Source organism: Cydia pomonella, chromosome 18 (genome assembly GCF_033807575.1).
Source record: "Cydia pomonella isolate Wapato2018A chromosome 18, ilCydPomo1, whole genome shotgun sequence".
Lineage (NCBI taxonomy): Eukaryota > Metazoa > Arthropoda > Insecta > Lepidoptera > Tortricidae > Cydia > Cydia pomonella.
The window spans coordinates 2,011,712-2,025,934 of NC_084720.1; the positions used below are offsets into that span (position 1 = coordinate 2,011,712).

The 14,223-nt window shown below is 38.5% G+C and overlaps 1 protein-coding gene across 1 annotated transcript; it reads right to left on the reverse strand.

The window, feature by feature from the left end:
• Positions 1–1,834: 1,834 nt before the first annotated feature.
• Positions 1,835–10,423, reverse strand: LOC133527871 (O-acyltransferase like protein-like). Its single transcript, XM_061865063.1, has 8 exons — positions 10,395–10,423; positions 9,644–9,716; positions 9,227–9,330; positions 8,277–8,450; positions 7,183–7,333; positions 6,491–6,677; positions 5,606–5,748; positions 1,835–3,849 (listed from the first exon to the last, which is right to left on the reverse strand). Exons 1-8 carry the CDS (start codon positions 10,421–10,423, stop codon positions 3,670–3,672), a joined length of 1,041 nt encoding a protein of 346 aa, XP_061721047.1. The 3' UTR covers positions 1,835–3,669.
• Between the last annotated feature and the right edge of the window lie 3,800 nt (positions 10,424–14,223).

A 14,223-nucleotide genomic window follows, 5' to 3' on the forward strand; every position in this document is an offset into this window, starting at 1 on the left:
GCGTTACTAACGCACACGGGGCCTACCGCGAAATGGAAAATCTAAATTGTGGTTTCTGCCTCCATCATTCTTGCCTATTCGATAGACAGAGAGGCAGATAGGTAACGAAATTTCGTTTCGCGTTAGACCATCTGTAACCAAAACGCCTTGATGCATCAATGCCATAGTGAAAACTTGTCAAAAAACTGTTTAAGGCATAGTATGCATAAGTTACTCTCAGGTTTATAATACATGCTAGTGCTGCTCTCTACAGCCTGAAAAAATGTATGGCCTATCTATTTCAGGAGAATGCATCGTACGCGAGCAGTTAGCAATAATATCGCCAACGACAGATTGCAAATGAAATATAGGCACCTTTATGAGTAATTCAATAACTGCACTGAAATATGATGTTCGTACTCTCTGCAGGCAGATTTACAGAAGAACAGTTGGACTCTAAATTAAGTAAAAGAAATAGTTTCCCGTAATCTACAAATTTATTAACGAGATATTTCATTATATATAACTTCGTACGAAATGAAAAGTAATACGTGGGAATATGAGAAAAAATTAGTATATTTATATTAATTTATAACCTACATGCTCATTAATGAATAATTTTTACAAGCAGTAACATTACTAGATATCTCATTTAATATAATCCGACTAAATTACATTTCCGCAACACCTCCGTATTTCACAAAATAAATCAAGACAACTTATATAATTTTGACGTATATATCCGAGTCGCCCGTGTTGCGACCGTTGCGACTTTCATGTAGTAACACCTAACATGGAAAAGTAAATAATAAAGACTGAATCTTCACGGATACCGCGTTGTTCGGGAAATATATATAGGTCAAATAAATACTTAACTAAGTCGCTTGTAATAAACCTTGCGTAGATAGATAGATAGATAGATAGATGTATAAATAGAATACTCTTTATTGGAACACCTCAGTAAAAAGATACAAAAGAAAATAAAAAACAAACAATTGATTAAATGTAGAGGCAGACAACAGGCGGCTACGTAACGACTTATATATACTTATAGTACGTTATTCTTTTGTTATATAATTTATTTCATTGTCAATAATATGATAATCCGACAATATGTACGAAACGGCAGTATTTAGTTCTTAAAGCTCTGCTTCTTCTGAACATTTTTTTATTCCACTTCATTTACTATTAAAATTGGTAACAAATTCTTAGGCAACTTGTCTGGCGCTATCAACTATCTCAAGTAAAATGTGGAGCCAGCGTGACTAAAATAAATATAAGTACTATTTTTTTATTGCTTTCCACAAAACCGGCAATATGTAGAATTGTGTAGCTTTATTTACAGAAATTTGGTTTCATATAGAGATTGGCAGTCATTGTTAATTAACTTCTCTCTGCGCCGAGTAAAATATAACCCGACCAAGTAATGTATTGGCTATACCATCCATATTTAACAAACAAATTTATGACGTTTTGTAACCTTCTTATTTTGGCAAATATATACCGACACATCCGAGCATGCACATTGCGAAGGTGGTATTCTGGTTTTTCATCTTGGTCCAATGTGTATTTGCGTCTGACATTTTGCTTAATGAGAGAGTGAGACGCAATGCACATTGGACAAAGATCTTAGACTAGTGGAATATCACCCGAAAGGAAGAATTGAGTCACCGGGTGGCCCGGAGGCTCCGGGAAGTCCGATTTTTGCTTATAGCATGACCGGCTAGTCTCCGGTCCGAGCCCGCACCGGGCCACTACAGAGCTCCGGTGATGACGTAATGCTTTCCATAGAAAACGAAGCGCCGGAAGCTCCGGCCCGGCCCTGCCCCTGTGTAGCGTGAGTCAACCTTTATAAATGTTAAATTAATTGTGTGTCACATGCGTTTGGTGAGACAAATGTACGTCCTGTACCTATTTTGATGACCAGTTGCTGTGTTGGAATCCCGGTAAGACGAGTGTGATGAGTACAGATATTTGTTCCTGAGTTGTGGGTTTTATTCGTTATATTATTTATCGTTGTTTTAGTACCGACAACACAACCCTTCTTGAGTTTACTGTGGGGATTAGTACAGTTTCTGGAGTTATTTTTAAGCCTCAGACCCTAATCAGTTAAACAAAGGCCATTGTTTATTTTATGTGAGTGGTAAGCTCAAAAGTAGCAAGTAAGTGCGAGCGAGACGCCCGTGTGAATGACAGTTAACAGATAATTTCGATATCCTTCTAATACCGGTTTCATGTCAGTGCAGGTTGGAATAGGCCTGATCGTTTGTTATTCGCCCATGCGTTTCGCTCACGCAAATACGAGTACATGTACGTACAAGTACCAGCGAGACATATATTATTATTGTAAGTACTTACCGTGTAACGGAGCAACGCTTCCAGTATTTTTTGGTTCTTTTGAATCAGATGAGAGCGGGATAAGTGATTAACGGCCTGATTCGAACTTTATGATAAGTCAAACATTTGCTAAAGATACGATGTGGATTAAATACGTTTTTGACATATCGAATCCATATCGTATATTTTGGAAACGACGTATCTTTAAGTTCTAATCGGGCAGATAGAATGCAAAGTTATCTGAGATAAGTCTGATAAGTTGATAATGTAGTTTTTAATCTTTGTTTTTGATTTGAGATTCCTTTTCTATTAGAGTCTGTTCGGAAAGAGAAGAGTTGTGGAATGTATTGAGCCCCATACATTCCACGACTCTTCTCTTTCCGTACAGACTTTAGCTTGATTTGATTAGATAATATTTTTTTTGTTAAAGTAAATGAATACATATAATGTTTGTTAGCATATCCACGGAATAGGTTTCCACGGAAGACCAGCGTCGAGACCCTTAGGTGGTATCTTGACATTAAGCTGAGTGGAGACCTTTTCAGTGACGCTTAATAATAAATTGATTCTGTCGTCTCATGTTTTACCTAAACTTAAGCGTTTTCTGAATAAATTTCTTCTATTCTATTCTATTCTATTCATATAAATTACTTTGATTGAATATTACATAGTAAAATGTTGCTGTTACGAATTTACAACAAAATATCTATGTGTTTTATTTCATTGTAGCCTCCTTCCAAACTATGGGTATGTGAAGCCTCACATATGTTACAAGTATTGCGCTGAATTGCACATCTTTTAGTGCAGGTGTGATGCAAGTGAATTTTAGACTGCCATTTTCTTTAAATTTAAGAAATTAAGTAAGAATAAACAGTAAAAATTCTAAATTATTAATAAAAATAACGGTCATATGAGTAGGTTAATACCTACTGATAATTCAAACCTTGAAAATTTGTGGCGTTCGTTTTAAAGTATTCTCTGTTAAAGGTTGTAATTTTTATATATGATTGCGGTTGGCTAAGTGTATTAGTAAAGAAACAATAAAAATCTTATTTACTTTTAACATCATGGGCACTTAAATTTGTCTAATGTCATAATTTTTCAGAAAAAAAATATACCCGTTTTACAACCATTACTACTTACTCGTTCTATCTTGCTTTGATATCTTAAATTTAACTGGTTAATTTCGTTCCTCAAGAATGAAATGAGAACGTATTTGGCATAAACCGTTATCTCGAAAGAACAGTTCTTTAACCGGTAACCGCAAATGGAAACGAAATCCTTTTCATTCCCGGGTGAATGAACGAAACCGGTTTGAAAAATAAAATGGTTTCCGAGCTCTGCTAGGGATTTCTATTTGCTGCTAGTAATACAATTTGATGTTCCTATTAGTTCCGTCTCCTTGTCCTTCTGTTCATTGGGGGCTGAATAGAAACAGATCTTCACCAGCTGGCTGAAGGGAGCCTCGATCATCATCCAGCAAATGAACGCCAAAACGAAGGTCATGACCAGCTGTCCGAAGTAAGTTAGGGCCTGGAACCATACGAATAATTTTAGAGTATACTACGAAGTAAGTTAGGGCCTGGAACCATACGAATAGTTTTAGAGTATACTACGAAGTAAGTTAGGGCCTGGAGCCATACGAATAGGTTTAGAGTAGGTATACGACGAAGTAAGTTAGGACCTGGATCCATACGAATAGTTTTAGACTATATCAGGTTATGATAGTAAGACCAAACTTCTGTGGAATGGGCGGAGTTGTCACCATTAAATGGTAAATTTCTAAAAAAAGTGAGTTTATTGGAGCACTTTCACACTATAGGTATCATGTTATTTTTAGGGCTCCGTAGCCAAATGGCAAAAAACGGAACCCTTATAGATTCGTCATGTCCGTCTGTCTGTCCGTTTATGTCACAGCCACTTTTTTCCGAAACTATAAGAACTATGCTGTTCAAACTTGGTAAGTAGATGTTTTCTATGAACCGCATTAAGATATTTACACAAAAATAGAAAGAAAAAAAACAATAAAATTTGATAAATTTGGGCGTTCCCCAATACTTAGAACTGAAACTCAAAAAAAAATTTCATTAAACCCATACTTATGGGGTATCTATGGATAGGTCTTCAAAAATGATATTGAGGTTTCTAATATATTTTTTTCTTAAACTGAATAGTTTGCGCGAGAGACACTTCCAAAGTCGTAAAATGTGTGTCCCCCCCCCCCCCCCCCTTGTAACTTCTAAAATAAGAGAATGATAAACTTAAAACAAATATATGATGAACATTACCATGCAAACTTCCTCCGAAAATTGGTGTCAACGAGATCTAGTAAGTAGTTTTTTTTAATACGTCATAAATGGTACGGAACCCTCTATGGGCGAGTCCGACTCGCACATGCCGCTTTTTTATTTACTGTAGAGCTAGCCTAGACGGAATCTTATTATTTACTGGATGATTTTGGGGGTCATGATCTCAGGATCACTCAGATGTCAAAAACCTGTTAAGATGGTCATACTAAACAAATTTCCCCAGGACTAATCACATAATCGCGAAAAAATTAATCTTATGGACACTTCGAGGGATCGAACTAGACAAAACGTTGGGCCTGAGGGTATATTTTTTCATGATTTTCATGTCAGTCCCATGAAAAACCTTGTCCATATTATTAAAAAAATTTTTTTTTTTTTAATTTAATCTGTTTATTTCATATAAAAAAAAAATGCATTTTTCTAACTTAACTACTAATCTTAAATTAAAAAGATTTTTTGAGTTAAGGAGTCTAGGCGTGTAGAATTAATTTTATACAGTACACTTCATCTTTATATAAATTTTCATGATTTTCGCATTTTAAGCATGTGTTTCTTTATCATAGATCTAGCTTGCCCACATGTTCCACCTTCTAATGTTACATTTATAACATTCTTGATCATGACCCCAAACTAAAGCAGGATATTGACGAAGTATGTTATGGATATGTCGGCGGCCGATTGTTAAATCAGGCAGATCGTAATGTTTTTGAGGTAGTCATATTAAAGCAATAGGTACTCGTAGGTAGGATATGTTCGTTGGGTTGCATCAGATGCCCGAAGGGCAAACTGTCCAGAAATAGGGACTCAGGGAACGGGACAAAGATTTTCAAGTTTCACAACATGCCTAGGAATTTAACGATCTGCCTGATCTTACGATGGGCTGCAACAGATATGTATATTTGAATGTAGCAGCTGTGTCGAAGTCTCTGTTCTGGATATGATATATGCCGCATTTTTAAATAAAGTAAATAATGACTTACGATCTGGAAGACGCTGGCGTGCAGCAGGGAGGTGTGGTTGGCCGCGCTGTAGCGTATCACCGATACGTGCACTAAGTAGGCGCAGTAGGACAACTGCGCGGACACTGCCCAGCCACGCCATTCGAGCAACCCACGGTACACCGCTAAAACAACGACAAACAAGGTCAATGCTTTGATATGAAGAAAAAGTCGAGAAACTGGAGGAAAATAGGATAAAAACCAGTCGTTTTACTAACTGAGCTACCGAATACACAAACATTTTTGATAGTAACTTGTTTCATGAAGAAAGGTAAGACATGTTATATTATGACCACAAACGACAATCTTATCTGTTTTAAGTTCAATCTCACCATGTCTATAAAAAAACTGTTATTCACTTTCGATTCTAAAATGTCTAAGTGATAGTTAGCTGAGAACAGGTTTGCAAGAAGTAAGTTTAACTCCTTATCCTTTCGCACAAAAAACTACTAAGGGAACTAGGGCTCACTTGGATGGTGCGCGAACTCTCATGCGAGTTTCGCTACATTGCAGACAATTGAAATTACATCCAATTTAGCCGACCGATCAAATACCGCAATATTGTTGTTGTCTTAAGGCACCCCAGAGGTGCTGAGGGCCTTCACAAGCTCGCGCCACGCTCCACGACTTCCTATCTTAAGCGACCCTTCTGACTTCGCCCCAGCTCAGTCCGACCGCTCGTAGCTCATTCTCGACGGACCGTCATCAAGACTGCACAGATCCGCCTGGAGCTACGCCTTCCATCCGGCGGATTCCAAGCGAAAGCAATGGTTTCATTATTCGTTCCGCAATGTAATGAAACTTAATTGCGAGTTCTCACTTCGTCTAATTGAGCCCTAACTGTCAAACGCAAGTAATGATCCTTACTTTCCAGTTTAAACACAGTCCCTGTCGTTAACACGACGAGATTCATCCCGAACAGGACCTTGACCAGCGGCGAGTACAAGAGGCGCACAACCAGCGGGACCTGGATGCCGTCGATGTAGAAGATGCCGCCGCTCATGACGAGGAGTAACATAGCGGGAAACGTGCACCAGTAGATGACGCGATATTTCTAGGACAAGGTCAAAATATATAAATAACAAACAATTGATAGTTGACGATAAATTAAGTATGTCATGTTGTCATCACGTAAACACATTATCATTTACGAAAACGGGAATTAATGGGGTTTCTCCGGGGACAATTTCATACTCAAACGTCGGATTTAATTTTAAAACTTAATGACACGCGATTAAGCCCCATTTTCGTAAATAAATAATAATTAGAAATATAGGTGTATAAGAAAGGAATTAGTAAATTACATACTCATGGCACTAAAGTAAGAAATAACTCAGCTTTGCCTCCGATAATTACATGTGATCTGAGGCTTTCTTATCTATTAGCCGAGATATGTATACTATTTTTCCATTCGACGGATCCGTTAAAAAGCAACTTCGCTGAGCGCAGCGGGCCGACAGTTAACGCTTTCCGGGTAGAAAACAGACAAACAAATAAATGGATGCAGAAAAACACCCACTAAATTTGTTAGTGGCAATTAGAGTTTAAGAAATGCTTACTTTGTACTTTGTAAAGTCAAATCTGGTGTTCATCAGCTTATAGACCCACATGCCGAGCGCCATGCCCATGGCATAGCATACGATGTTGGTATGGGTCCGTTTGTGCATGTTGTTAAAGGTTGGGTCGTTCACGAGGAAGTTGCGGGCGACTCTGAAATAGACCGATTCCAGCTGTAGTGGATGGACTGGTAGCCGAGCGTGTGGCTTCTAAACTATATATATCTGAAAAAGAAACTTAAAACTAATACTTACCTATACCTGTATCTATATATACCTTTTTTACTTACCTATTTTGTATGACGATGTACTTCTTATATAAATAAATCTATACTTACGCATTGAATAGTGAGCACGAGCGACATGCAACGTTATATATACATACATAGATGCATACGTACCTGTATCGAAGCCAAAACAGTTGCTAACTGACCACTGTCACACACAGACGCTGTCCCTCGCGGCCGCTATAGCTATTTCATTTTCGTATACCTACTTGTTTTTCTCCTGCTACTCTTCTTCCCTGCACCCTTTTCACCATCTATAGTCTACAGGTCTTGACAAACAATTGTTCAGAGCACAATCCATTGTGTATTGTGCTCTGAAAAATTGTTTCACATAATGCCAACGGCCGCTTTCTATCACCGCACCGCTCGCTCGCCAATGGCAGGGTGTTCATTCTTACACCCTAGAACCTAAGTAAAAGCTTGCGGACTCTGCGATTTAAGGATAATTTCCTCCCGTGGACGCGTGTGCTCTGAAATGAACTCCCTGCCGAAGTTTTCTCCAGGCACTACAGTACACAGTACAGTACAGTTTTTCACAGTGTTTCAACAATCCCAGCTCGTAATTATCAGTTCCTTATTTGTTAAATGTCGGTATGGAAAAACATCCTGATGAAACCTGAACGTAACTGCAAAGAAATTCAAGTATGTGTGAAATCCCCATTCTGCGTTAGTCTAACGAGGGATCATCCAAAGTTTTCTAACTGGCGTCTCAATAGATGTCACCAGGAACGTTTCGTCTGACAAAATGAAGACGGTGGAAGGTGCCTAGAGAAACTTTCAGCGGAGACCAAAGATTCTAAGGGTCCTCACTCTGGTGAAAGTAAGACGATGGCGTTCAGGTTCTGGTAGTAGATGTGCACCGCTGGCGTGAGCACGCCTACCACTAACGCCACGCCGATGGCTATCTTCCGCGCACGCCAACTTCTTAATACGCAGAATATCAGGAGCCCGAAAACCGTTAGCATCATGTCCGCTCCTAAATACCTGAAATAAGAGGTAAAGGTGACTGAAATTTTACGAGTATTACAGCAGTCACTGCAGATCTACAATGTACGAGATTGCCTGTCGTATATCAAAAGTGCGACCGAAATCAGAATGATTTCAAGTGTCATTGAAAGTATTGAAATTAGCGTATTATTATTTGCTTTTCTTTTCTTTCTAACAATATATGACAGGATATAATCGTCCCCGTAAATTTTGAATTCCGGTTATCGTATTTTCCAGTCCACTAACCATACCTTTTGACACATTTAAGTAGCCGCTGGCGGCCGCTATGAGGCTCAAAAATGGTCACGTTTTTTTTATTTGTAGACTGCCTCTTTCGCACTCATGAAATGTTTGTATACGAGACGGCTTTCTTTTTGCATACTTCAGTTACCTATCTTTAAACGTAAGCGTCATTATAATCTAGACGCAGTTGTACCTATTATGGATGGCTTTATCCACGTGATAATATTACTATCACTTTCTAAAAACGCTGATAGAAAGTAACGGAAACCGTTTTATCACGCTGTCACGATACAAACGATGAGACAAAAACGATCATCATATCTGACTCGTACCTCAGAGTATAGGAACGGATTGGTATGATGGGATGATATCGCGGGGAACGTTGCATACTCCATCAGCTGTCAAGTTTTTTTGCGAATACCCAGTATACCAGGTAAATCACTCTTGAGAAATAGATCATACTTGAACAGAGCTCACAAAACGAATGTTCGTTGTGTAACTGATGTTAAAAGGGTATTCGGTTTACTGACCACGCGTGTCCCATGCATTGCGAGTAGTCCACATAGTTGTTGACATACAGCAGGTGGTAGTACCAGTCCCGGCGACAAGCATCCACTTCCGCACCCACAACTGTCTAAAAGGTATAAATTCAACTATTTATCTAATAAAAAATACGTTCAAAAACTAAAATCCGAATACTGAATCGCGCTCTATAAAATAAAGCGGACCTTGGGCCCAATTTTTGAATTTCGAGTGTTCGATTTCGTCACTCGTAAAGTATACAAGGCGAAATGTTTTGAAATAAGTACAAGCGATAGAAATTGGGAATCTAGTGGTATTGACCGCTCGATTTAATTCTATTAGTAAAATATAATTGCCTAGTAGTAGAAATAAAATTGAAAGTAATTCATAAATCGGCGCCTTGTGCTCCACTACAGATATTGTACCTGCCACATGGGGCCGTTTCCGAAACGTCTCATCCAAGTAGCTATTATAGCGAGCACGGCAGCGTAAGTCAACCTGAAAAAAAAACAGAATGAATAAAGCAGCTAAGAGAAAAAACGGTTCCTTTGTGCGGGCCTTATTTTTTTGACGAAGTGAGAATGTATTTACGCACGGTGTGTGAAACTCGCCCCTCTTTTCACCTCTTCTAGCGAGAGGGGGATCAATAATTTATTTTATAAGATAAGGCCTCTACGACCGCAACTTAGGGCCTGTTTACATAATGATTAGTGTCATTGCCACTAAACGCAAGTAGGTACCCTAATACTATCTCGGATGATCGATGTTCGAAATGATATTGACATGTCATAAGCTTGTTTAAGTTAAACATAATGTCCGTGTTACAACAACGCTATTTGCAGCATTTAATTACTTTTTATGAATAAAAAAATACAAATTAAGTTTCTTTAAATGTAGTTAGCCATACCATATTTGATCATTACCAGTTAATAAAGTCTAAAAAACATTATATACTAAATAGGGAACTATCTATCCACGAAATTTATCAAAATCTTACGAAAATCAAAAATTCCATAACAAAACTCGCCCCTTTTGGTTTACAAATTTCAAAATCTGCTAAAAAGTTCACAAACACTACATCTTAATCAAAATACGTGGCTTGGCCGTTTCATTCCTACAAGAATTATTGTATAGTAAAAAATAATGAATACTGAAAAAAAAACAGCTTACGCTCACATGACGGTATCGCAACGACCAAGCCACATATTTTGACTCTGAAAATCGAAAAACTCGAAAAATAAATTATTAAAGATCATTTTTTTTTTATACTACGTCGGTGGCAAACAATCATACGGCCTGTCTGATGGTAAGCAGTCTCCGTAGCCTATGTACGCCTGCAACTCCAGAGGAGTTACATGCGCGTTGCCGACCCTAACCCCACCCCCCTCGTTGAGCTCTGGCAACCTTACTCGGCAGGAACACAACACTATGAGTAGGGTCAAGTGTTATTTGGCTGCGGTTTTCTGTAAGGTGGAGGTACTTCCCCAGTTGGGCTCTGCTCTAGATCTGGAATGACATCCGCTGTGCTGTGCCCTACCACACAAGGCGAGATGACATTCACATTGCCCATACCTCTCTTTTGGACGTAGTTTAAGGACATACCCGGGTCCAAAAACTCGTAAAACTAGGTAAAGATTATGCTAGCGTCCAATGAAAACCTTGCTACTTTTCGTCTAAGAATACCTTACCTTTACAACTTGTTTTAATCTATGCTCACTTATTTACAGCATAGTAAAACATCATAACAAGCAGAAGTGATATTTAAAAAATAATAAAATTAAAATATGTAGGCGTATGACGTGTACCTAATGTATGCTCAAGGTGCTTGAGGTCATAAGTCGCTCTAAAACGTTGTAGGTAAAGAAAAAACGCTTTTCAGATAGATTTTCGTATATTGACTCGCCTGTTGCTATCTCTATTGCACGCCCACGATGCCGGTTGACAATATCACTGTGCGAATTTGACAGCAACATGTAGATCGTGTCATTCAAGAAAGCGCGTGCCTTAACACATATTGTCGTGTTATTAAAGGTTGTGCGTGCAATAGAAATAGCCACAGGCGAGTCAATGTACAGAAATCTATGTGGAAAGCGTCTGTGCTTTTAAAAATTGGTGGTTTATATGGACGGCACAGTTTGTAAAAATATCGCCACAAATATCTGAACACGCACTTAACGTCTTTATACAATAGTAAAGCCTAATCAGTTATATAATATATGATCAAGATTATGCGCCATATTGCGGAATTTCATTGGTATTTTTTTTTTATACTACCCTTAACTGTCAACCTGTACATGAAAATAACAGCGCCCTCTTGACAATGATCATTGCTGGCCGGGCTTTAACATCTTGTTAGGAGAAATTGTAAGCCTAACAAGTTTTTATTTAATTGTATTTGAGATAGTTTCGCTACAAGCAGCTGACCATATGACAATTATGTGCGTACGTCATATTAATAAGTCAAATAAAAAATCAGTACTTTGCATGACCAAAGCCAGTGTTGGCCAAACGTTAATTAGAATTGGAAATATTGAAAATCAACCATTACAAATTGAACCGTAAACCGAAACAGACGGTTACATTTTACGGTTCAATTTGTAATGGTTCAATTTTATCGAACGTTCATTTTTAACGCTATGAATTTCACGACGCTTAAGACGTTTTGGTCGCGTGATACAGGTTGCGATTTCGATAATTTCATTGTTTGGTATGACTTCTCTATATGAAGTAATAGTTACTCAATGAAAAACACTAACATATTGCGTTATTCAAGCGCCTAATTAAATATGAAACAATCGATCAATAATTTACATTATTAATAAGGAAATCGCAGGCGTTCGCTGTGTTTAACTTCCCGTCACGTTGGCCTGGCTTTACTTTCCTCTATTATGATATAAACCCAGGAAATTAGAAGAGCACAAAAGATTTAGCGCGCAGCCTAAAACTTGCGACGGGATAAATGACCATCGCGTGGGTTTTTTTTACCTTTTATCTGAGTTACTCAAAAATGTACTTTTTTTTTATACCACGACGGTGGCAAGCAAGCATACGGCCCGCCTGATGGTAAGCAGTCACCGTAGCCTATGGATGCCTGCAACTCCAGAGGTGTTACATGCGCGTTGCCGACCCTAGACTACTAGTACTTCTGTTTAAAATTTTGTCAGGTCTCTACAGTACATTTATAAATTATTATTTGCGTCAAATCAAGTAGTTCTGTTCTCTTTAAAGTTGTACATGATATTGGCCCAATAAATAATCGAATTTTGTAACCTCGAGCGCCGAACGCAACTTTGTCAAAAATCGAGAAAGCCGTGAAAATATCGTGTTCTTTAAATTTGGGCGATTATAACCCTAAAGAACTAGTTTTTGTTACTAAGTTCTCAGGACGTTTTTAAAATAGACTAAATTTGCTACAATTCGAGACTAGAATTGTCTCTGTAGACGTAATAGTTTCATAGATAAAACCTTATCTCTCAAGCCAACTTTAAACCTTTTAAGGATAGTTGGAGTTTGCCCTTGCAAATTAAGTCTAGTCTCCGTGTTAATTTTTTACAGCATTTACTTTTGATTAAAACGAACGTAGGTAAATCCCAAACTCACAAGCGGTATTGAACCTAAGGAGAGACTTTGCCTCCTTATATGTGTTGTACCGCTTGTACAATGAGCTGTGCTCTGACCTGTGGGACGCGACGGTCAGGGCTGTCAGCCCTGCTGCTTTCTGGGCATCCACTGTTTTAGGGAACCTCGACACGAAAGAAGAAGAAGAATGGGCTGTGCTCTCAAGAACTGTTTGGCATAATGCCCACGGTTACTTTCTAGTTTCTATTAACGCACCGCCCGCCGTCGGCAGGGTGTTCATCCTCAAACCCTAGAACCTAAATGGTCGCGCATTGTGCGGTTTAAGAGGAACTTCCTCCCGCGGAAGGAACACCTGCTGAAGTCGTCCCGGGGGTCTACATACAGTATGAGGTTTTTCATAAAAGGAGTGTACAGATTTTTAAAGGGTCGGCAACGCGCATGTAACACTTCTCGATTTGCAGGTTTCCATAGGCTACGGTGCCTGCTTACATCAGGCGGGCCATATGCTTGTTTGCCACTGTCATGGTTTAAAAAAATATCCTGCAATTTACGTTTAGTAATAAATGCAAATTTTAATGTGACGGACCTCCAAATCTGGATAAACAATAAAATGTTTAGTTTCTCATCTAACTGGTTTATCTCTTATATAATAAAATCAAAAATTTGACCTTTTGAGGTCATTATGATTATTATGTAATAATATTAATTCAATATTTAGCTTAGACATGCAGCAAAAACCACAGTTTTGGCATTGGAGTGGAGGCTAGCATGATGATAATTATTTGTATGCATGTTTTTTTTTGTTTTTCATTTTTTTATTTATCCGGGTTTATATTTTGTTACATAAACAATAAGATAGGATAAAAGAATGCATCAGTATTCAAAGGTAACAAGTTGTTGTAGGTAAAATTTTGGTTGGATCGAAAAACATCATGGAAGATATAAAATAACTATGAGGAAAACGAATTACAGTTTTTTTTTTTTTTATATAACGATAGGCAGGCGTTTGACCACGATCTCACCTGATGGTAAGTGATGATGCGGTCTACGGTGGAGCACGCTTACCTATGAGATACCTATTTACCCTAGCCTTGAAGAGACCCAGATTGTACTCATGCGGAAACACAGACTCGGGCAGGGCATTCCACTCCTTGGCAGTTCGCATAAGAAATGTTGAAGCAAAACGCTACATATTCTTTGACAGACATCAAACGTCTTGACTCTTTTCATCTAAAGTGTCTCCGAGGAATTCTTCGGCTGAGATGGCAGGATCTTGTTCCAAATTTGGAGGTTCTGCGTCGTACTGGCATGACGGGTATAAAATGCCTACTCATGAAAGGTCAACTGCGTTGGTGTGGACACCTTGTACGCATGCCGCCATCAAGATTGCCTTAAGTTGTGTTTTACTCCGAGCTAGCTGCGGGTA